Here is a 25,503-nt window from a genome sequence, read left to right on the forward strand (position 1 = left end):
ATAGGGTATCACCACAGGAGAGCGGTGCAAATTTATCTTTCTTCTTTTTTTCTCCTCCTACAATTTTTTTAAGCAATCCCCAGTAGGGAGATGTACGTCCACCATCTGCTGGAGACGGAGAATACTGTTGGACTGATGTCAGTGCAGGGGTATATATATATATATATATATATATATATATATATATATACATACATATATATATACATATATATATACATATATATATACACACACACACACACACACACACACCGTGACGTCAGCTTTGCTCTGTCACCATCTGCTAGTAGAGATGCATAACCCACTGGTGTCAATTAACTTGTTTGAATGCTATGAAAGTTTGTTTTTCCTTCATTTGCAGTCAATGGGTTGCCTCATTCCCTTGCTTCCATCATAGTCAAGACATCAGCAAGGGGACAAAAAAACCTAACCCTTCAAAAACCTGTTTGAATACATATGCTTATGGACATATCCAATTTAAGTGCACAAATATTTCTGCTGCTTTCCTCTGCCTAAGCAGTCTTTCAACAAATAAGTTACATTTTCAACTTACTATCAATGAAAGGGTAAAAATATAGGGGCCGATTTTAATTCCTACGTGCACGGTGCACACAAATGTACACCCGATTTTATAACATGAGCGTGCTGCCACGCATATGTTATAAAATCCGGGGTTGGCACGCGCAAGGGGGTGCACACTTGTGCACCTTGCTCGCGCCGAGCCCAAGGGGAGCCCCGATGGCTTTCCCCGTTCCCTCCAAGGCCGCTCTGAAAATCGGAGCGGCCTTGGAGGGAACTTTTTTTTAGCTCCCCCCCACCTTTCCCTCCATTCCCCTATCTAACCCACCCCCCAGCCCTACCTAAATCTCCCCCCCCCCACCTTATTTCTTCTGGCAGGCGTAACTTGCGCCGGCCAGCTGCTGGCGCGCCAACCCCAGGCACAGGCCGCTGTGCCGGAGGACTCTGGACCGCCCCCGGACCTCCACCACGCCCCTCAAACCACCCCCGGACCGCCGCCATGCCCCCAGCCTCGCCCCCGGACCACCCATATTTGAAAGCCCCGGGACATAGGCTCGGCGCGCGCAGGGGTAGGTTTTCGGGGGTTACGCCCATATCTTATGCGCGTAACCCTTTGAAAATCTACCCCATAATGTTGTACAATAAGTATAGTGGTAATATGAAAATTGGTTCTTACCTGCTAATTTTCGTTCCTGTAATACCACAGATCAGTCCAGAGAAGTGGGTTGTGCATCCCTACCAGCAGGTGTAGTCAGAGAACAAAGCTTTGGGCACTGCTATATATACACAAGAGTGCCACCTGCAGTCCCTCAGTATTGTCCTGTACCCAAGCTCATGCTAAAATAACTAAAGAGCGAGGGGTAGCAACCAACAAAACCCTAACTACCCCTACGCCTTAAACAAAAAGTATTTATTTTATTTAAAATCTTTTCTATACCGTTGTTCAGTAACATACTGTCACACGGTTTACATGGAGGCACATATAGTAAATTGTACATGTATCTGTTCCTATTATTGGTAATGAAGGCTCCTTTTAAGCTTGGTAACAGTTTCATAATAATGGCTAATTGTTCAATGTTGTCTAATCTGTCCTTTAACTACAATAAAAACTCTGTGCATAACTGCTCCATCAATCCGTTCTGCAAAAAGGAGCTTCCTGAAATGCTTCAGGACACATTATCGGCCAATGGTAGCCAACACAGTCTTTCGGAATCTGAAATAAGGGGTGGGCCTCTGGACTAATCTGTGGTATCACAGGAATGAAAATTAGCAAGTAAGAACCAATTTTCATTTCCTGAACATACCCAGATCAGTCCAGAGAAGTGGGATGTACCCAAGCCATCTTACACTGGGCGGGCCCCCAAAAGACCCGTACGCAGAACACACTCACCGAAGGACGATTCATCAGACGCCTTGACATCCAATCGATAATGCTTAGTGAAAGTGTGAATAGAAGACCACACCGCCGCCCTACAGATCTCCTGAGGCAACAAGAGCTGACACTCTGCCCAGGAAGTAGCCTGGGCTCTAGTGGAGTGAGCCCTAAGACCCAATGGAACTTGCCACCCAAGGCTATGTACGCCGAACAAATGGCTTCTTTAATCCACCGAGAAATGGTCGCTTTAGACGCTTTGTCTCCTTTCTTTGGTCCCCCAAAAAGAACGAACAAATGGTCAGAACATTGGAAGTCATTGGTAACCTCCAGATACCGCAGTAAGGCTCGGCGCACGTCCAAGAGATGAAGGTCCCTGTCCTGAGAAGAGTCTTGAGACCAATGAGGAAACCCAGGCAGCTCACAGTCTGATTTACGTGAAAGGACAAAACCACCTTAGGGACGAAGGACGGGACGGTCCACAAAGACACCCGATCTGCTGAAATACATAGAAAAGGATCCCAACACGACAGTGCCTGTAGTTCTGAAATCCAACGAGCCAAGCAAATGGCCACCAGAAACACAGTCTTCAAAGTCAGATCCTTCAGAGAGGATCTGCTGAGAGGTTCGAAAGGAGCACTGCAAAATACCTGAAGAACTAAATTCATGCTCCAATCCGGGCATACCGGGCAGACGGGAAGCCACAAATGTTTGACCCCTTTAAGAAAACGAGTAATATCCGGGTGCGCTGCCAAGGAACAGCCGTTGAACCGTCCCCTCAAGGCCCCCAGGGCCGCAACCTGTACCCGAAGGGAATTGAACGCTAGTCCCTTAGTGAGCCCCTGCTGAAGGAAAATCAAGTATCCGAGGAACCTCGACAAATAATGGGTCTCAGGCCTGCTGACTACACCATGACTCAAAGAGCTTCCAGACTCGCACATAAGCCATAGAGGTGGCTGGGCGTTGTGCCTGCAGAAGTGTGGAAATGACCTGCTCAAAATAGCCCTTCAAGCGTAAACGTCGCCTCTCAAAAGCCAAGCCACGAGAGAGAAGTGATCTTCCCGATCCGAAAATATGGGCCCCTGGCGGAGCAGCTGCAGCAGATGAGCCAGCTGCAATGGGCCTTCGAGAGCCAGACGCACGAGGTCCGCGAACCACGGACGACGTGGCCACTCCGGCGCCACTAGGACTATCCAGCCCAGGTGAAGTTCTATGCGGCGGAGAAGTCGACCTATGAGTGGCCAAGGCGGAAAGGCATACAGGAGGATTCCTGTGGACCAGGGGCACACGAGAGCGTCGATGCCCACCGAGCCCTGCTCTCTTCAACGACTGAAGAAACATTCTGTCTTCGCATTCGCCTGCGTTGCCATTAGATCCAACTGAGGTACTCCCCCATCTGGTGCAAATGCGATTCCACGCGTCGAAGGACAGTTCCCATTCTCCTGGATCGAGTTGCTGTCTGCTGAGAAAGTCCGCTTGAACATTTTCTACCCCTGCGACACACGAGGCGGCAATGCCCCTGAGATGACGTTCCGCCCAGGCGAACAGAAGACGTGCTTCTAGCACCACAGTGGGACTTCTTGTCCCGCCTTGCCGGTTGATGTATACCACCGTCTTCGCATTGTTGGAGAAGACTCGCACCATTCTGCCCTGAATCCAGGGTAGAAAGGCTTGTAAGGCTAGATGCACCGCTCTTGTCTCGAGGCGACTGATGGACCACGATCCTTCCATCGCTGACCATAGACCTTGAGCGGACCTTTCCGCACATTCCGCTTCCCAACCGAAAAGACTGGCATCGGTGGAGATTATCAGCCAATTCGGAGGGTCCAAATTCACCCCTCGTTCCAGATTGTCGCACGACAGACTGACTGGACTCCCGGAGAGGCACTGGCAGGTAAAACTGCTCCGACACCAGGCTCCACAGAGACAAAAGTGCCCGTTGTAATGGACGTAAATGAGCAAACGCCCATGGAACCAAGTCCAGGGTGGAGGCCATGGAGCCAGGACTTGAAGATGATGCCATACTGTGGGAGTGGTCCGCCGAAGAAGCGAGTGGATCTGGTCTTGCAACTTCGTTATTTGGTCTGCCGACAGAAAACACCTTTCCTTGTATGGTATCAAATTGGGCTCCCAGATAACCCAACACCTGGGTGGGTTCCAAGTGACTCTTCTGGACATTGATCACTCAGCCCAGTGGCTGCAACGTGAACATCATCATGCGCACCGACCTCACGCAGTCCACCCGAGACTTTGCACGAATCAACCAGTCGTCCAGGTATGAGTGGCCCAATATCCCCTCCTTCCGAAGGAACGCTGCCACCACCACCATTATTTTTGTGAACATTCGAGGTGCCGTTGCGAGGCCAAAAGGGAGGGTTCGAAATTGGAAGTGTTGTCCCAACACCTTGAAACGCAGAAACCTCTGGTGACTTAACTGGATAGGGATATGAAGATACGCTTCCGTGAGGTCCAGGGACGCTAAAAACTTCCCTATCCGAACCGCTGCCATCACTATCCTCAATGATTCCATCCGAAAACGAGGAATCCAAAGGCAATGGTTCACTTTCTGCAGATCGAGGATGGGATGAAACGTGCCCTCCTTTTTGGGCACCACAAAATAAATCGAGTAACGGCCCCTTCCCTGCTGTGTCTCCGGAACAATAGCCCTGAGGTTGAGAAGTCGTTGCAGTGTCCCCCGGATGCCTCGCGCTTGCTGTGTGAGGCCACTCGGGATTCTAGAAACACCTCCCGGACCGGCTCTGGTTGCGGCCTTTTTATGCCCCAATTGTGCACAGGAGGTAGGAGAATTGTCAGGACCGGAAGGCCCCATCGCCCCCCCCCCCCCCACGGGGACGGCCCGGGTGCCCCGGACCTAGAATCGCGGGAGGAGGATCCCCCTCCCGTTTTAGCTCCTTTAGGGGAGGACCCCACGGGGGAGCGGGTGCTGCACCTCCAGTGATTTCCCCGGAAGGGGAGGGGGCCCTGGAGGGGTTTTCCCCGGAATTTGTCCTCCTCATGCACGAAGCCTTCTTGGCTCGCAAGCACTCGGCGGTGAAGAGACCCGGAATCCCGGGAGACGTTGGTCATCCTCCTGGGAAATTAAATAAGGCCGCAGAAGCATGAGCAGTAGTGGATGATTCAGCAGAGCTACATGCTGAAGAGGTTAAAATGGTTTGTCCTATCTTCCACCCCCCAACAGCCCCTTACACACACACACACATGCAGATTATAAACACCCTCTTAAGTTTCCATACAGTTCTAGAATTGTTAGGTCTTGGTTTGTAGATATTTTAGCATTGTCCTAGCATTTCCTGAACATACCCAGATCAGTCCAGAGAAATGGGCTGTGCATCCCTACCAGCAGATGGAGTCAGAGAACAAAGCTTTGGGCACTGCTATATATACACACAAGAGTGCCACCTGGAGTCCCTCAGTATTTCTCTGACTCAAGCAGATGACAGAGATGCACTCCTGCAGTTTTTAAATTTGATTTTTTCAGTAGTTAGAATTTTTTTCTTTTGCTTGCGGTTGCTTCCTAAGGTGTTAGGCACCTTCGTGGGTCATCCCTCAGTGGAAGCCGGGCGTCCGGGGGATTGGATATCTCTGTCAGGGTCTCGCTCTCCCTGGGTCAGCGTGTGAAGGCCAGGGAATCCTGGTTACTCGCCGACACTGCTACAGCTGCTCCCTTGATCCCTACTAGAGCATCCCCTGTTTTGCCTCAGTAAATTTTATTTAAAAAAAAAAAAAAGAGCAAAGTTTCTCTGAGCGTCTGGCCGGATGCCGTCGGCTCTGAGGTAAGGAGTCTGTGCAGGGGGAATCCGGCCCTCGGAGACTGTGTGGGGAGGCTGTCAGCTTGTTCCCTCAGCTCCCGGAGCTCCAGGCTGCCGTGTAAGGGAAGGGGTGAGTTTTTTAGACCAGCTGGTTTTGCTAATTCGCGCGGTGTTTTCAGTTAGGGACAGGCTGTGTTTCTTTTGGCTGGCCGCGGCTCGGCTGTGCGTGGGTTTATTTTCTCTGTTTTTAGGAACGGTTGTTTTTGCCTTCCTGACTGATTTTTTTCCCGCGTCGAGGCTACGAGCAGTGGTGCGGCAATTGCGGCCTTTTCCCCCTTAGATCCACGAGGCAGCGCGCTTTCATAGATGGGGCCGCGCTCAAAATCGCCGGCCGGCCTTTATCTGGGTCACTGTCACAGGCAGGGTCACAAACAAATTCCTAAATGCACCACGGAGAACATTATTGGAGAATATTGTATAGCATGACTTCACCCTAGGTCAGCCATGAGTCAGTGCTGTTGCTGACCTTTGCCACAGCTGTGGCCAAAATTATAGCCAGACAAGAATCAAGAGACCAATCACCAACTCTGTTTTGATAGTCTTGATTTTTGTTCAAGCAACTTTCTGATTGGTGGGCTCAGGATTCAAAATGAGGCGGTGGTAAGCGTTTCAGTGAGTGTTTTGCCATTTTTTAAGCCTGTGGGTTATAATGACAGAGTGTGTGGTAAGATAACAGTTGATGTTTGGCTTTTAAATTGTATTTCTGTGTCGTGATTTGTGTAATTTTCATTTTTGTCTTTCAGAGATGTATCTGTTCTAAACCCCCTGATGAAGGCATCATATGTCAAAACATGGTCCATGTTGGGTCGTGTTAAAGTTCTGTCAACACTCTCTAAGATAAGTGTTTTTCAGCAGATATTTAGAAAAAAAAGTTCTCTTTTTGGTAAAATGATATATTGTTAAAATGTGGGTGAAATTGTTTTCATGGTAATAAAGGAAGGTTTGGTAAATGATTTGAGAATCAGTGCCCAACACTGATTCCCATTGCAGGCAGGAGATAATGGATTAAACTTTAGCACCTTAATTGCTCTGATACCATTTCTTTTTTGGATAAGTAAAACATGTTTTTAATATAAAATGACAATTAAGAAGAATTAATAAAGATATTTTATATGTGGATATAATTTCCCCTGCACCTCATTTTCTATTTGGATATTATTAGGAGGTATTGCACTTTTTGGATTAATTCAATAATATGCGGACATTTAATATTTATGGACTGAAATGTCTATTGCGTTTCAATAACCTATGCTTCTAATGGATTTATCAAAATGCACTAAATATCGCATGTGATAGAAAAAGGGGCGTGTTTTATGGTAATAGGCAGTTTATCGCAATTTGAGCTAAAACCTATGCGAAGCGCTAAGTTACTGCAAATTGCAATAACTTTTTCGCACTTTGAGATAAGTGCCAGAATTGTGGTATTTCCTAAATACAACCACTGGGGGGATCATGTTTACTATCAGCGCCACTGGGGGGGGGGGGGGGGGAAGAGTGAGACTAATCATAATGCCCTCACACTAGACAGGTATTTATATCTCTATGGGAGGCCCACCTAGTAACTCGAGGTGAGGTTTAGGTAGGGGTTAGCAGCCACTTTGATATTCAAAGTGAGACGTACGAACAGAACAGTGCTCTCTTGTGAAGATTTGATGACCTTCGGAGTGAGGAAACTCACTCCAAGTTGAGATTTGTGCAATGTCCTCTCAACCTACGTAGTCAAAACTAATTACAAGGAATCCAAACTAATTCTTCTTCCACATGGAGTCCCTCAAGGTTCTTCATTACCTTCACCACTTTTTTTTCTTTCTTTCAATTTAAAGTTTATTAGCTTTTCAAACAAAGAAATAGAATACCCAATATGACAAACCATATAATCAACATCTGTATACATATGTCATGAAATACAGTTCACAAACCAAACAGATATACAGTATAAACCATTTGGGTAACACCCTCCAATTCCCTCCCCCCCCCCCTTCCAGGAGTCCAAGCATAAGTACATTAACTAGAGCCAACTGGAGAAAGGAAACAGTGAACAAAAAAGAAAAAGAAAGAAAGAAATGACCTCAGCAAGATTAGAATAGGAACAAATTAGGGTCAACAGGAGTTCTGCACCTAATATCCACCATGTCTGCCAAACAACTGACAGTCCGGATGAAAAAAAAATCACTGCTCTGCTTGTTTTTTTTCCCATTGCAAATAGTAAGACCATGTGTTCCGGAATCTAGGCGAGGAATCATGTAATTCCGCGGTGATAGCTGCCATTTTACAGTAATAATGTATTTTATGCTGTATTATTGCTAATGACGGGGTAAGATCCTGTTTCCAATAACTGGCTATGGTTAATCTGGTGGCAATAAAAACTTGATGACAAAAAGCGATGTGTGCCTTATTCATAGGCTTTTGCGGAAGTAAAAGCAACATAAAGCCAGGATCAAAGAGATCCTGAACGTCCAAGACCTGTCCTAACCATTGTGCGACAAGTCGCCACAAAGGGGATATCTTATCACAAGACAACCAAGTGTGGAAGAAGGTGCCAGTCTGCCCACATCCTCTCCAGCATTTATCACTTAAATGAGGATATCGTTTATGTAGAGTACTGGGGGTGAGGTGCCATCTAGTGATAAGCTTATAACAGTTTTCCTGCAATGTTGTAGACACTGAACACTTGCGAGCTGCGGTGAAGATTTGCGTCCAAGAGTCAGAGCTAATAGGATAGCCCAAGTCCGTTTCCCAGTGGGCCATATATGGGAAAGTTTGAGTGACAGGGCTCAGTAATAAATTGTATATTTTAGATATCATCCCTCTTTGTTTGTCAACAGACTCACAAAAATGTTCAAAAAGGGTTTTACCTCGCGCCAAATCCTGAGTGATAAGAGGGGTCCATAGAAAATGAAGCATTTGGCTACCGGCCAAAAAATCCTGTCTAGGGATATGATATCTAGCTTGTATATCTGCCCATGTCATAAGTATACCACCACTAAGCAGATCCTCCATCTTAATAATCCCCTTACGGTGCCAATTTTGAAATGAGCTATTGTCCTGTCCCGCAGGAAAGAGGGAGTTATAATAAAGGCGAGTCGAATAGAAATACGACCTGACGCAAACAAGTCGTCCCTTCCATTTATTCCACAGTTTAAGGGTGGTACCCAATGTGATAGGCGCTGCCCGCATGGGAGGCCATGTGTCGCGAGGTTGCCAAAAAAGTATTTTAAGAGGGCAGCCTCCTAATAGAGATTCCTCAAATTTAACCCATTGCTTGATATAGCACCTTCTATGAGTATCAGGGATAGCAGCGAGCTGCGCAGTCACATAGTAGTACTCTTTATTGGGAACCCCCAATCCTCCCCGTATCCATGGTTGTTGCAAGATCCGCCTGGCCACCCTAGGGGGTCGTCTCCTCCAAATAAAGTCAAATAAGATCTTTTGCCAGGACCGTAGTATGGCACTACTGATAAATATAGGTAGCGTGTTAAAGAGGTATAAAAATTTAGGTAAGATATTCATCTTAACAATTGCTACTCTTCCCACCCAGGAAAAAAAATCCCTATCCCATTTCTGAATATCCTTTTTTACTCTGTCCACCAGTGGTTTATAGTTCAATTGAAATAATTGTTGAAGGTCAGGACCAATCTGGACGCCAAGGTACTTAAGTGATGTATGTACTACCTTGAACGGATATGTCTGTTTGATTGTCAATATAACAGCTGGGTCCGCCGACACATTCAGCAATTCGGTCTTGTCCAGATTAATTTTAAACCCGGAGACTGCGCTAAAGGAAGTGATCTCATCTGTAACGCCCTTTAAGGAGACCAGCAGATTGGTGAGTGTCAAGAGGATATCGTCAGCAAACAATGACATTTTCAAATCATTGTTTCCAACAGTCACCCCTTCTACCTGGGTAGATGCTCGAATCCGGGTGGTAAAAGTCTCCAGGAAGAGCGCAAAGAGGAGAGGCGAAAGAGGGCACCCCTGCCTAGTCCCTCTATTTACTGGAAAAAGATCACCATACCGACCATTCACCTTTATCCTGGCCCCTGGATTACAATATAAACATTTTATCAATCCCAAAAAGCGCTCCCCAAAACCCATTTTAGTTAAAGTAGCAAACAGGAAGTCCCAATGGACAAGATCAAACGCCTTTTCAGCATCTACAGCTAATAATACGAGAGGCACTTGCTCTTGTTTAGCCCACCACAATATATCAATCACTTTACGAACATTATCGGCTGCCGTTCTTTGAGGAATGAACCCCACCTGATCTTTATGTACTAACTGCCCAAGGATAACATTTAAGCGATTTGCCAAGACCTTAGCAAACATTTTAAGATCAATGTTCAGTAAAGATATGGGTCGGTAGGACCCACACTGAGTGGGATCTCGGCCTGGTTTGGCAATAACTGTAATTCCCGCAACGTTAGAATGAGGTGGGAGATGGACGTCATCGGATAGGCTGTTGTAATAGTCCACCAAGGGTTCCATGATCTGTGCTTGACATTGTTTATAAAATAGTCCCGTGAAACCATCAAGTCCCGGTGATTTCCCGCTTTTCAAATCCTTAATAGCAGTCTGAATTTCAATCACGGTGATCGGCTCATCCAAGAAGGCCCGCTGGTCATCCGTCAGGGTTGTTAATGTGATGGGTAACAGATAATTTTGAATGTCCTCGTGTGTGATATGACTTGCTTTACTATATAGCGTAGAATAAAAATCCGTAAAACACCGTCGGATATCATTGCTGGAAGAATGAATCTTGCCATGTCGGTCCTTGATTTTTGCGATAGTATTTAATAGCTGATGTTGCTTGAGTTTCCTTGCTAGTAGTCGTCCTGCTTTGTTGTTGCCCTCGAAGTGTCGCTGCTTGAGTCTATCCAGATCATGCGCGATCTGCGCAGAATCTATGATGTGCAGTTCCGATCGGGCGACCTGGAGTCGTTTCAAGAGTGCTGGAGCGAGAGAGCCAGCATGTTGACGCGACAGCGAGGAGATGACCCGGAGTAATTCAGACCGCCTCTTATCTCGCTGTTTCTTTAACGCTGCAGCAAGTCCAATAAGTCTGCCCCTAATGACCAGTTTGGAGCATTCCCATACGGAGCCGGCATTGGGTACCGACCCCCTGTTGATGTTAAAGTACTCTTGCAAGGCTGCCTGCAGTGAAGGAAGGTGTTCCTTTGATTTCAGAAGATCATCTCTGAGCCGCCAAAAACGAATACCAGGGTCAGAATCAGTAAGGTCCAGTATGGTCCATACCGGTGCGTGGTCAGACCACGTGATTGTGCCTATGTCAGTTTCAACCACCAAATTTTGTAAGTGTTTGTCAATGAGAAAATAGTCCAAGCGAGAATACATATTATGGGGGCTTGACTAGAAAGTGTATGTACGTTCAGTAGGGTGGCGTTGTCTCCATATGTCAACTAAACTCCAGGTGTTCATCAGGAGGGATAACTGAGAAGAGGCTTTCCAACCCCCTGCAGTTTGCCGATTAGAAGTATCCAGTCTCGGGTTGCGCACTAAATTATAGTCTCCTCCCCATATGAACGGACCTTCAACAAAAGCCAACAATTTCTCCTGGACATCCTTTAAGAAATGGTCTTGGCCTGCGTTAGGCGCATAAATATTGACAATGGTTAGAGTCTTGTGATTACAAAGTATTTTGAGAAACTGGAAACGTCCCAGGGGATCAGCCAATGAGTCCTTCACAGTAAAAGGCACCGTGTTAGCAATCAGAATGCCCACTCCAGCATACTTAGAGTTCTTGGTACTAGCGGCCAGAAATATAGTCGAATAATTATGCAGGTGCAAAAGATGTTCATGTCGTTTTCGGAGGTGAGTTTCCTGTATAAGGGCAATATCAACATGATGGCGTAATAAATCTCGAGCTAACAGTTGACGCTTTGCATGGGAATTAAGGCCTTTGAGGTTTAGTGACCAAAATTTTAAAGCCATGATTCATCCGTTAGGTTCTCCTGTTTATCCGCCAAACATAAAAATAAAAAGAATAAAACAAGCGTTTCTGGAGAGAGCATATCTCTGCTGAGTCGGCGTTCTTTCTGTAGGGGCTCATATATGAACGATATTCCTTCCCATCCCAAACCCAAAACATATGTATCCGCCATCCGGATACCTCCCAACTCAGGGGTCGTAGTCACCTACGGTGAGGCCGCCCACCCAGCGGCGTATTGTAACAAATGAAAAGTAAGAATGAAGTAAAGTCTTGCTGTAGAACAGTGGAGTTCATTTGGCACCCAGCTACAGATGATCAAGCGTTGCAGAAAAAAAATAATCAATGAGGAGTAGTGCTGTGTCTGGTCAACGCACCGATGATTTTAACGAAGAGCCCGAAGGCCCTCTCTGACATTCCAAGCGCCTAGAGTTACTAGCCCGTTGCCACCTAGGAGTACTAGGCAGTTTCCCTGTGCTAGACAGGTTAGGAATGGCAGCAGGTGGCAGCGAAAATTTAGTTTTGCGAAAGGCTTCAGCCGCCTCCGCCATGTCTCTGACCCGATGAGTGACACCATCAACCGTGAACAGTAAGCTGAAAGGAAAAGTCCAGCGGTATCGAATGTTGTTTTCCTGTAGTACCATAGTAGCCGGGCGTAGGTCAAAGCGTTTGTGCATAGTAGAGGCCGCCAGATCATTGAAAATATTCAATTTATGAGTTTCCCAAATCCACTCTTTTTGTTTCCTGGAGGCAGTATAAAGGAGAGATTTTTCCTGGAAAGTCTGAAGGCACGTTAAAATGTCTCTGGGTTTATCAGTGTTACGGGGTCCTTGTACTCTATGGGCCCGTTCGATATGAAAGACCTCAGAGCTCTCCACCGATTCTCCGTCCCCCCTGGCGTCCGATTGCAAGATAGTGTGAAAGATTCGAGTCACCACTTCTACGCAGTTCGAGTACTCAGGGAGTTCAGGTACACCCCTGATGCGGATATTGTTACGGTGGGATCTGTTTTCAAGGTCCTCGACCTTTTCATGTAAGATTTTAAGAGTGGCCTGGGTCTGCTTCGAGTCATCCGCCATTTTATGCAGATCCTCCTCGTGCTGTTCAACACGGATATCTAATTCATCCACTCTGTGTCCCACCGGAGCAAGCTCTTCTCTTACCTCGGAGATAGATGTCAGCAAATCTTGTTTATGCTGCTTGAGATCGCGCCTGAGGTCTATGAACCACTCGCGCCTGAGGTCTATGAACCACTAAGGACACAGGCGCGGCATGCTCACAATCGAGCTCCGAGGTCTCACTCACGGCCTGCTCCGCCAGCATGTCCGCGACATTATCAGCTGTTTTGGCATAGGAGAATTGCGTAAGATCAAGGTTTCTACGTTTCGATGCCATCTCCTCCTTATCGGGCTGGGTGCCTAGGTATTATTCGCTCGGTAATCTTAAAATATCATATGAAAAAGGCTTTAAGCAAAAAACGCAGCAGGGAGCTCTCGCTTCAGGCGACCATTCCCGGCGATGACGTCAGCGCGCCCCCCCACCTTCAACACTTTTTAATACATATTTACTCCCACTATGTAAACTCCTATCTGATCTTAAATTATCATATTACATTTATGTAGACTATGTTCAAATTATTCTCCTGATAAATAACATTTCTAATACTCTTAACCTTTGGAGCACCTACCTCACTACAATCCAACATCTATTAATACAATTGGCCCTCACTCTCAATCACAATAAAACAGAAATTCCTCACCTTTAATTGACCTCCATCTTAATAACTATATAACGAACAAAAAAATTCTACTCAACGTAAGAGATCTAGGAGTCAATTTAGACTCAGAACTATGTTTTAAGTAACATAATAATATCATAAAAGAAGGCTTCTACAAGCTTCAAATATTAAAAAGGATTAAACCTCTCCATCACCATGATTATCGTATTGTCTTGCAAACCCTTTTATTTTCTAAATTAGATTATTTTAATGCAATTCTTCTTGGATTACCTGCTTCCACCATTGCACCGCTTCAACTCTTACAAAACACTGCGGCAAGGTTACTCAGCAACCTCAAAAGATCAGATCACATTACTCCAGTTCTAAAAGACCTACACTGGTTGCCAATATTTTATAGAATTCAATACAAGGCCTTATCTCTTATTCATAAAACTTTGTATAACAAGACGAATTGGATGGATACATAATTTTTCTTCCAAGTTTCAAAAAGAAATTTATGTTCCACAGACACTAGTCTCCTTGAAGCTTTCTCTCCAAAACTGTCCTGCCTCACTTCAACAAGACAACGTGCCTTCTCAATAGCCGGCCCACTCTTACGGAATACCCTTCCAACTGATCTGAGACTTGAATCATCCTCACAAACTTTTAAAAAGAATCTAAAAAATTGGCTTTTTCAAAAAGCATTTATAACATAAGAAGAATTAACACATTGAAACTAGCCTGATACTTCACTTTCAATGCATATCCAGCATAGCTCTCTGCTTCAACGGCAGGGGGAAAAGACCGATACTGCATGCATATCCAGCATAGCTCTCTGCTTCAATGGCAGGGGGGAATGAAGAAAAGTGGATCTATATACAGGCGGCAACAACCAACAAGGACTGAATTACATAGTCTGAGTAAACAAATAAGCATGGGTGTAGCTTGCTTATTGCAGTGGTTACTACCCCTAACTAATTAAGCTAGATATTTCACTTTGATGCAGTTCCAACACTGCTCTCTACATTAATGGCAGGGATGGAAGGGAAATAGAACCAAAAGGTTACTAACAGAGTAACAGATAAGAATGAGAAAAAAAAAAGTGTGAAAGTTTGCTGGGCAGACTGGATGGGCCGTTTAGTCTTCTTCTGCAGTCATTTCTATGTTTCTATATTATTTTCTGTTTTACTCTCTATTACATGTAACTTTTCTAATTTTTGTTATATGTAAACCGATGTGATGACTTTAGTTGAATGTCGGTATATAAAAAACAAATAAATAATAATGATAAATAAATAACCCAGGTACAGAGTCCATCAAGCTAGGTTGAGAGAACATTGCACAAATCCCATCTTTGAGTGAGTTTCCTCACTCCGAAGGTCATCAAATCTTCACAAGAGAGCACTTTTCAGTTCGTACGTCTCACTTTGAATGTCAAAGTGGCCCCTAACCCCTACACTAATACCTAAACCTCACTTCGAGTTACTAGGTGGGCCTCCCATAGAGACATAAATACCTATCTAGTGTGAGGGCATTATGGCTAGGCGCTCTCTCTCTCGGACGGCCTTGATAGCTAGGCTGGTGCTCCGGGAGCTTCAAAACTACTAAAACCAGCATTTGAGAACACATCGCAACATGTGATAAAGCCTTAACGCAAGCTATCGCACAGCTTAATGCTACTGAAAAAGGTGTAGCTAAAATCTGCGTTAATGCTGTGCGATAGGGCTTCGCAAAACTGTGAACCCAGCCCACTCCCGCCCCTAACTCCTCCTCTTTTTCTGATTTGCATCGCACCATACGTTATGGTGCTATCGCATGAGTTAAAGGCGTTTTCGCATGCGTTAAAGGTGCTTAACGTATGCGAAAACGCCATAACGCTATTCGATAAATGACCCTGTAAGTGCCTGATTTACTAAGGTATGTTTCCATTGATATAGAATGGGAACAGTTAACCAGGTTCTAACTCTTTGCCCCTTCCATGCTGGAGAACTATTTGGCATAAAAATGCACATATGCCTTACTTCTTGCATATACTAGGAACAGTATGGAGAGTTACTGGATACAATACCTGCTCAAGAGCTGAGGAAGGCTGGAAATGATGGGGCCATATCCTGGGGCATTGTCATACAGTTCAAACAACGGAGCAGCCACCAGTTTGTAATTCTTTGGGACTGCAAAGAGGGCTAAAATAAATCAGAGAAAACAGAATCAGTTTAAGACAGACATTTATGCTTCAAAAATTCTCTGCCTCTCAATTTTAATCCTGCAATACTTGTTTTAAAAATGGTTTTCTGTGGGCTGGATTATGGTTTAGAGCAGAGGAGGGCAAACTACAGACTGCAGAATTGTAAGGTCCCAGACTGCAGCAGCTACAACATATCCAGCCAAAGTAACGGTATTGCTGACCCTCTGAACTTCTAGGATGTACTATGGTGGTAAAGAAGCAGAAAGATAAGACTGAACAAGGTTATTAATACAGTAAAATATGCTAAAGGTTAACTAGTATGTCAAAGATCAGCAGTTTCATTTTTGTTTTCTCGGCTCAACTTACAAAAAAATCATATGACTTACAAGAATGCAGTCTTATTAGCATACATGAGAAAATACTACATTTGTTTGCAAAACATTGGGAAAATGTTATGCAAACAAATGAATCCATTAGTGTGTATGTTTGAGGAAGGTGACTTATTTAACTAACTATAGCAGCTCAGGAGCTCTGAGCTGGGGCCTATCCTACAAGGTTTGATAAACTGTACCGAGCCTTATAATAAAAAGCTAAATTTATTTTTCTCTAACTAGCTCCCTACACTTTTGGTGCCCCCATGTGAGAAGGCTGCAAAAGGGTGATCCATTTGGTTGGTAAATTTATTTATTTAAAGAAATGTATTTCCTGCGCCCTCCAGAGTTTGGGGGCGAGATACATAAAAACATACAGAGCTTTAACACAACATAACAGTCATTAAATAAACCAAAAAACAGTTGCTCAGTGTATGATGGAAGAATCTGACTGCAGGTGACAGCATACTAGGAAGGAAGGTTCCAAAGACTGAATGCCTCTAAATAGGTAGGTTTTTAGCATTTTCTTAAATTCTTTAGGCTCTTTAATAGACCAGATTACAAAGCGAATGGGAACACAGAGGAGAGGATCACCTTGTTGGTGGCTGAAAGGAATCAGTAAGGTTTGCTTGGGAATTTTTTTTTTTTTAAAGTATTGGGGCAAAGTTAACTATTGGGGAATATTATTTAGTGTGTTTGTGCTTTTAATAGTCAGTAAGGCAGCGAATAAACAGAAGTTAGACTGTCTGTATTTTTAAATAGTCAGTCAGTAAGGCAGATAATAAGCAGTGGTTAGTGTGTTTGCATATTAGAAAAGGTAGCCAAAAGCTAGAAATAAGCTAGGAGCAGTGTATACCTAAGTAAAATGGTTGAAAAGTTCAGTTACTCACCTTGGAAAGGTGTTAAGGTTGTGTGATTGATTTGATTAGGTACCTTCATTTGTTAATCAGAACAGCAGTGAGTCACTCAGGACAACTAACTGTAGCCTAAATCTCCAAAGGGATTGTTTTGCACTAATTTACCTTAGAAGCATAATCTATATTGCAAGGGAAGAGCTCAGTAACCCACAATCCAGTGGGAACACTGAGAGGACAGGATCACCTTGCTGGTGGCTGAAAGGAATCAGTAAGTTTTGCTTGGGAATTATTTATTTATTTTCTTTAATATTGGGGCGAAGTTAACTATTGGGGAATATTATTTAGTGTGTTTGTGCTTTTAATAATCAGTAAGGCAGCGAATAAACAGAAGTTAGACCTTTTGGTACATTTCATGGTACATGTGGGCACCAACGACATGGGAAAATGTAGAAGTCAAATTTAGGCTAAGTAGAAAGCTTAAATTCAGAACCTTCTATCCCTTACTATAATATCAAATGTCCTCCTTAAGCAGTAAAACCAGGTCACTTTTCTATCACCACCACATAATACTTGCCTAGTGCAGGTACTGCTCAAAGAACCACACGGCCAACTTCTTAAGACATCTGAAATCAGTCCAAAGTTCTTGGAGTACAATGTTCTACAATTCTTCCCTCAAGTTGCTACCCCATTCCCCAAATTCATTTTCAGAAAAGGGGTAGAGTTCAATTTTATAGTAAAGTAAAGTTACTGCCATTTTTCTCCTCACTGCTTTCCAGTGACATAGCACAGAAGCCAAAAAATGTTGGCTATCAACAGTCACAGATATTCTTCGTCCAGCCGACCACAGATTCAGAGGGCAAATTTTTTTTTTTCGACTGAGACCCACATGTGTTCTAAACCATCACAGTAAGATTTCATTATTATTTTTTATTTATTTATTTTTTTACAGTGGCCTTAAACATAATACAATTTAAAATGTAGGTATGTAGAGATCACATAACACGCTGAGGGGAGAGGACATGCGCTCCCTTCTCGGGGCCTAATCTCCGGATATCCCCCCCATCTCAGGCCGCCTATCTAATTTGCCTGCTAAGACGCGCAGACAACCAGTGGTAGCATCCTACCTTCACTGGGCACTCCGATGGCCTTGAAAGCCGCAAAAAAGGAAAGCGAGAAGGACAAGGCCTGGGCGCCTGAATCGCTGCCAGAAGACGACTCTGGCGCGGCGGATGCCGGAGCGCCGCAAGTGGCAGGCACGGCTAAAATGACCGCAGCAGTTATCGCAGCACTCACGCCTGAACTTAAAAAAATCTCTGCCCAACTCAGACAGCTGATGACAGGTATGGCGGGGTTTGAAAAAAAGATTCCTCGAGGTGGAGGCGCAGGTCTCCACGAATCAAGTTGGCCTCCACACGGCTCAGTCTGAAATCGCAGCGCTGAAACTGGCGGTGGAAAAACAGTCCTCCAAGTTAGAGGACTTAGAGAACCACTCTCGACGTTCAAATTTGAGATTTGTCGTCTTGTCAGAGCAGCTAGAGGAGAATAACCTGGCTAATTTTTTGAAGCGATGGCAGACTGATACCCTGCACATTTCAGAGGAACATGGCCTTTTCCGGGTGGAGAGGGCACACAGACTGGGCCCTAAAAGGGCAGAAAGTTCACAGCCAAGGGTGGTAATCGCCAAGCTTTTAAACTTCTGGCACAAAATGGCCATACTGCGGGCGGTCCGGCAGGGCGAACCCTTGATGTATGCAAACAAGAAAATCTTGATTTTTCAGAATTTTTCAGCCTCTTTATCAGCGCAGCATCAGGCACTCGCTCCATACTGCTCCCAGCCATTTGAAAAGGGGCTGCGAGCTGTCATCATCTACCCCGCCAAAGTCCGCATCCAGACGGCATCAGGGGCTCGCTGGTTCACTGATGGCGGGGCAATTCAGGAATTCCTACAGTCCCTACCTTCTGGAACACCTATTGAGGTGCGCCTCATGCCGGCCGGCGAGACCCGACGTCCATATTGTGGTGCCTTGGTTCTCCACCACAAGGTTTTCAGCATTACAGCAGATTGAGTTCCAGCTCCTGTGACAAGTGCACAGAGGATATATAAGGTTTGCAGTTTTGTTGTCAGCATTGGCCACATTGGCAGAAATTGCTAGCACGCCTCTGTTCCTGATGGTGGCATTTCAACATCGTGACATGGATTTATAGCAGGAGAGAGACTGGCTTCATCTCCCAGGCAACCCTAATTACGAGACAGCTGCCGGTAACCAATGGACTAGCAGGATACTCCTAGGAGAACTGCATGGACTGTGGAGTAGATTATATAATTTGTCTTCTCCCTGCCTTTGCTCAGTTACTAGCTTGATGGGTAAACAGGATACTCTCTCTTTTGCTTATGTTATTTGTATTATTGAATTTTGTTTGAACTGTTCTTACAAGATGTTGTTTTTCTTGCACAATGGTACTGGGTATGAGGCTGGCACTGTATGTTGCAGTGCACTATTATTTCTTTGGCGATATCAGGCCAGATTCCAGCAGTGGGGATGGTTACCCAGAGGGGGGGGGGGGGGGGGTGGTTTCCAGATCGTGTTGGAATGTGCTCCACTTGTCGCCTCTCGGACAACGAGGTTAAAATGTGGGGTCTAGGGCAAAGGGTTGAGGAGACGGGGGAGGGCAGGGTGTTGGGGAGGATTGCTACGGCTTGGTGTATGGTGCTTGTTATGGTGGGATTGTACATTGGTCTAGTGCTTACTGTGAGGATGAATGGGTCCCAAGAACTCAAAGGGCATGCTCCAGTTGGGAGAGCACTCCCATGCCATGCGCATCTCTATGTTAATTTCTCTATAGCACACAGAACTCAGTGGGGAGGGTCCTAAAACTAGGATTGTGTCCTGGAATGTAGGGGGCATACACTCTCCGGTTAAACTGTCTGGCTCAAAAAGGCCTAGATGCTGGCAAGCACGAAGTCTGCGCTGCCTATGATATTTTTGACACTGCCTCCAGAGTGTCTGCGAAGGGGATTAGTGCAAGAAGGTAGGCCTGGCTGAAGTCCTCAGACCTTCCAACGGTATTACACCGATCTTTACGTGGCGGAGGGACCGCATCCTGATGCCATAGCCCACTTTTTGTCCTCAGTATCTCTACTGAGTCTAATGGCTGAGCAGATGTCACGCCTCAATGGACCCATTACGGCCTCAGAAGTAGCACAGGCTATACGCTCGGCCCCGCGTTTGAAAGGCCCGGGACTGGATGGGTACACAGCAGAATTTTACAAAACTCTGGGGAGTTGGGAGATTTGCTGGCCTCGGCCTTTAATGTGTTCGTAGGGGGGGAGGGGGGGTGTTTCTATCCGGTGTATACAAATGTGGCACACATCACCCTGATTCCTAAGCCAGGCAAAGACCCATTATCGCCTGCGTCCTATCGGCCCATATCGCTTCTGAATTTCGATCAAAAGCTGCTGGCAAAAATCCTAGCGGAACGGCTGGCGTTGATTTTACCCACTTTAATTTTACTGGGATAGGTGGGCTTCGTCAGGGGCCGATATGCCCTTACGAAAGTCCGAATGGTAACAATGGCCATGGTGCTTTGTCGGCGTGAGGCATAGCCGTTCCTGGTGGTCAGTCTGGACGCCGAAAAAACGTTCGACCGGGTTGACTGGCAGTATATGATTACACTTCTGTGGCATTGGGGATTCGGGGGATTTTTCCTATAAGTATTTAATTGCTTTACAAAGACCCAACCGCGGCTATAATCGCATACTCCGCCCAATCCCAAATGTTCGCGGTTGCTAGAGGCAAGTGTCAGGGGTGCCCCCTTTCCTCGCTGTTATTTCTTCTGACATTGGAGCCCTTGTTGCACACGATCCAGGCTACACTGGCCATTAGAGGGATCCGGTTCCAGAAACACATTTTTAAATATGCCACTTTTGCGGACGACATTTTGTTGTTTCTCATTACGCCTAGGAGGTTACTCCCAGCTCTTCTGGAGCTGTTTAGTATCTATGGCGCCTTTTCCAGACTAAAGATCAACTGGGAGAAATCTGAAACCTTTAGTTACCGCCGTACAGTTAAAGATCACTGGGAGGGGCCCTTCCCCTTGTGGTGGGCAGAGGACCATATTCGATATCTGGGGATACTGTTATCGGCTGATCCCCATGAATTATACTCTCTTAATATGCCCCCTTTGTTGCAGCGCACGAGGGATAGGCTCCATACATGGCGTGACTTGCCACTTTCGCTGGGAGGTCGTGTAACTCTTTTCAAGATGGTAGTTCTTCCGTATTGGCTTTACATTCTTCAGAATCTACGACTTATCTTTCGGAGGTACTTGAAGACCATGGACTCTGTCCTTCGTAAATTTCGGTGGCGGGGTGGGAGGGCCCGGATCACTCTCACCACACTCCAGACAGTGGGGATGGGGGGGGGGGGGGGGGGGGGGGGGGATGGGAATCCCAGACTTTGCCTTGTATAATTTGGCAAGCAACCTCTGCATTCTGCAGGAGTGGTTGTTGGACACTTCACAATACACCCATATTCAGGCTGATCAGACCTTGGTGGCCCATTAGACCTCCAATTCACAATGCAAATAGCCATCCAACACCTCCCTGAATCCCTACGAGCCCACAATTTATTAGAACTGATGCGGGTGGCGTGGAAACGGTTATGTGACTGCCTACACATCCCCTCTCTCTGCGCTTATCTGCTCCCCATTCAAGTAATTTACAGTTTACCCCGGGATCACAGTCGGCTGGCTTTCAGACCTGGGCACAGAAAGGCATAGCACAGCTTGGGCATGTTTTGGATGATGCCCTTTCCCAAACTTAATGATATATATAACCTTAGACCCACGCAGGTTTTTCCTTACCTGCAACTGCAGCATTATGTTAGTTCATTGCCAATAGCATGCAAGGCACCTGCAGTCTTTGAGGCCGTAAATAAGGTGTTGAGGCTGAAAAGACCCGCCAAATTAACTTTAACTGAAGCTTATAAACCTTATGGAATTTAGAAGCCGCTGTACATGGAGGGCGGCTGGCAGAGAGGTGGAGCAGCAATGGGGTGTTTGTGGTCACCCCAGAGGTGATTCAAACCAGTTTTAAATTGATTTCCTGTGTAACCAGCAACTCCTATTACAGGGAAATGCAATACAAATTCTTGTGGAGGGCTTATCTGTCCATGAGAGACAAGTCAATGCGCGAAATGCTTGACAATCTTGTACTCTGTCACATTCCTTTTGGGGTTGCCCTCGAATTCGGAGATTTTGGACTACTATTACAAGGATATCTCTAGTCCCCTCTCGCCAGCAGTACCTCTTATTTGGCTGTATGAGCCCCAATGTGGTTAGAGGGGCCGATGCTCATATGCTAATTCAAAAGGCCTGTTATGTGGGGAAAAAGCTGATCTTGCTGCATTGGAAAACTACAGTGGTGCCCAATTACTGGATGTGGCGGAATGCATTTCATAAGCTACTTCAGATGGAGAATATGGCCTCCAGTTCCTCACCTGTACATCGTCGCAAATTCCTGAAGACCTGGATTGCCTATCTGCAATCACTCCCACCTCGGGCTTGCAGCCAGATTCTTAATGATTAATGGGACCTGATGCAAAGAGCCATATCTCCTCCGGGATTGTCATATAAGATTGGCTCTGTCTTTGGTTCAGTACCTTGGCAAGCACCCAAGCCAACGCACAAGTTGTTGGGGGGTTTGGGGGGGGGGGGGGGGGAAGGGAGATGTACTTTTAGATGGGGGAGAAAATTGTATATGAGCTAGCTACCTTCTGTAAGCCTGTTAACCAGGAGGGTGCAAGAGTGTAGGGCCCCCTGGCTGTTTGCCTGATGCTGTTTTTGTGTTTATGCTCAATTAAAAAAAAAACTGTTTCAACTAAAATGTAGGGATGTTGGATTGTGGAGGGGCAAGATGGTGGCGTGAGCCGGGTTTGTTTAAAGCGCTCTCCTCTGTGATATTGTTTCTTAAGATGCCTGCAAAAAGAAAAGGGAAGGTTCGTGTCTTCTCCCCCCCCCCCCGACACTGCTTTCTCATCTGGGCAGTGCCCTATTACTACTTAGAAACCTGGAACGGCTTCGAAAGAGGGGGTATGTTTCCCCACTGTGGTTCCTGGCGAGGGAGCGTCGGAACCGCCTGGGAAGGTTACTCTGAGTCCCCCTGATCTTCACTCACCATTGGCACCGATGAATGCCGGCCCTTCTCTTTCGACCGCGGCACAGGATGATGACATCACTGAAGAGACCGTGGGAGGTGGGGGTCAGAGAGGAGGCTTGCCGATGCTGTCCCTGCACTTCCCTCGCCCACCAGAGGCTTCTGGATTTCCCGTTTTGGATTTTGCTTCGGTTTCGATGCCAATAGAGAGCCTGGGAGCTTGTGGGGGAACCGCGACTGCACAGACGAGAGCCATATTTGGAGGTGGATATTTCTCCTCTTGGAAAAGGGGGTGAGTTTTTCCAATTACCACCAAAACCAGCAGTGGTGACGCTGGATGCACTGTGGGACCTTGTGGCCGGGTTTGGCTGCTCTTTGAGAGACCAATCTTATAATAAAGTTAGAATCCCTGGAAACCAAAGTTGATGGCAATGAAACACGTAGATGGATCGGTGTAAACAAGAATTTTATTGAAGCTTGCCCGACTCTGGCCGAGTTTCGCTCAAAGAGCTGCCTCAGGGGCTTACAAGCCACATGAATTGGCTTAAAACAATGCAAGGTGCAATCAAGAGGAGGTTCCTTAGGTTTCAAAGCAGAGCTTTGAGCGAAACTCGGCCAGAGTCGGGCAAGCTTCAATAAAATTCTTGTTTACACCGATCCATCTACGTGTTTCATTGCTGACAGCCATCTTGGATCGGCTACCGGTTTGTTTTCTTGAACCAAAGTTGATGGTCAAATTAATAGTTTCAAAACTCAGAGGCAGTAGAATCTTCTATTTCTAAGATTCAGAATTGCAATATGAAGATAATTAAGGATTTTGGAAATGTATCCCGTAGAATAGAATATATGGAAAATCATACAAGGCATTTAAATTTACGTTTTCTAAATTTTCCCAAAGTGCTGGGGTAAGAGCCCTATTATACTTTAAAAAATTATTTCTTGGAAATACTCAAGTTTGAAGATGGGAAATTACCTTGTATAGTAAATTGTTCTTTCTACCCGTTTCTGGTAAAGAGAGGTTATTCCAAAATCGCCCCGAGATTATAGAAAATTTGACCCAATTCTTGGAAAATTCTGCTGCTGAGATATATGATAGAGTTACTCTCTTAGTTTCGTTTGTGTTTGAGCAGGAACTAAGCAAGGTTATGAAAAGATATTTTAAGAACATAACAGCTCGTTTTCATAATCAGGAAGTCTGCATCTATCCGAATTTTGCCCGTGCAACACAGGAGAGGAGACGCGACTTTCTTCTTTTGAAATCTCATAGTATCTCTGGGGTTTACCTTTTGCTCAAGATACCCATAAAAATGTGTTATACGTTCTCAGAATGAATGTTTTGTTTTCTTTTTACCTGAACAATTGAAATCATTTATTAATTCTAGGAGTATAACTACCTTGCCTCTTGATAACACCTAGGTTATAATGAAGATCTTTAATGAAGCAAAGCCTTAACCACGTTAAGCCTGTTTCTTGTATAAGATTACCTATATCTCCCATTAAATTTAGCCCCTTCTCTTATTACTTAATTTGGAAAAAGTTCATATATAGTGCAGGATTTCCTTTGGATTACTGTCATTTTCATTTTTCTGGAAGTAAGTGTTTTTCTTACTTGAATTTGTTGAAAATAAAAAAATAAAAATAAAAAAGTATGTCAATCCACCTTCCTTAACTAGAACAGCACCCACCTATTTCTAGATTTTTTCCCCATCCCAGACATATCTATCTGGTTTATTAAATATTCTTCAACATTTGCTTATAAATTTACAATATAAAGTTATTAAAGATTTATAAAACCAAATTCCCAAATATTTTAGTTTTTCATAGGGCCAAATACATAAAGAATTAAATCCTGGACTTTTTCTTCCTCAAGCCTCACAGTCAATGCAGTAGATTTATCCACCTTAACTTTAAGTCTCTTATGAGACTTAAGTCTGAAGTGCTTCTAGAAAAATAAAAATATTATCTGTCTAAATACCAAAAGAGACATACACCACAACTGGCTGCTCATCCACATTGCCACAAATGATAATTATCACACAGAGCAGTTAAAAGTGACTTTATGGCTCTAGGAGAGAGTGTAAAGTAGATAGATGCACAGGAGGGGATGGAACAGCTCCCCTATGAGGAAAGACTAAAGAGGTTAGGATTTTTCGGCTTGGAGAAGAGACGACTGAGGGGGGATATGACAGAGGTGTTTAAAATCATGAGAGGTCTAGAACAGGTTAATGTGAATCGGTTATTTATTCTTTCAGATAATAGAAGGACTAGCAGGCACTCCATGAAGTTAGCATGTGGCACATTTAAAACTAAATCGGAGAAAGTTCTTTTTCACTCAACGCACAATTAAACTCTGGAATTTGTTGCCAGAGGATGTGGTTAGTGCAGTTAGTATAGCTGTGTTTAAAAAAGGATTGGATAAGTTCTTGGAGGAGAAGTCCATTATCTGCTTTTAAGTTGACTTAGAAAATAGCCACTGCTATTACTAGCAACAGTAACATGGAACAGACTTAGTTTTTGGGTACTTGCCAGGTTCTTATGGCCTGGATTGGCC

The 25,503-nt window shown here is 45.0% G+C and overlaps 1 protein-coding gene across 3 annotated transcripts in view; it reads right to left on the reverse strand.

Moving 5' to 3' along the window:
* Window positions 1-25,503, reverse strand: part of NUDT21 (nudix hydrolase 21) — a 124,522-nt gene that overhangs the window by 11,711 nt on the left and 87,308 nt on the right. For 2 of the 3 annotated variants that reach the window (XM_029608714.1, XM_029608713.1), the window contains exon 6: window positions 15,454-15,568. In XM_029608714.1, coding sequence (XP_029464574.1) covers window positions 15,454-15,568 — 115 coding nt within the window. Of the gene's footprint in view, window positions 1-15,451; window positions 15,569-25,503 lie in introns of those variants that run through there. The other variant, XM_029608715.1, reaches the window with a different exon arrangement.

Source organism: Rhinatrema bivittatum, chromosome 7 (assembly GCF_901001135.1).
Source record: "Rhinatrema bivittatum chromosome 7, aRhiBiv1.1, whole genome shotgun sequence".
In the NCBI taxonomy this organism is placed as follows: Eukaryota; Metazoa; Chordata; class Amphibia; order Gymnophiona; family Rhinatrematidae; genus Rhinatrema; species Rhinatrema bivittatum.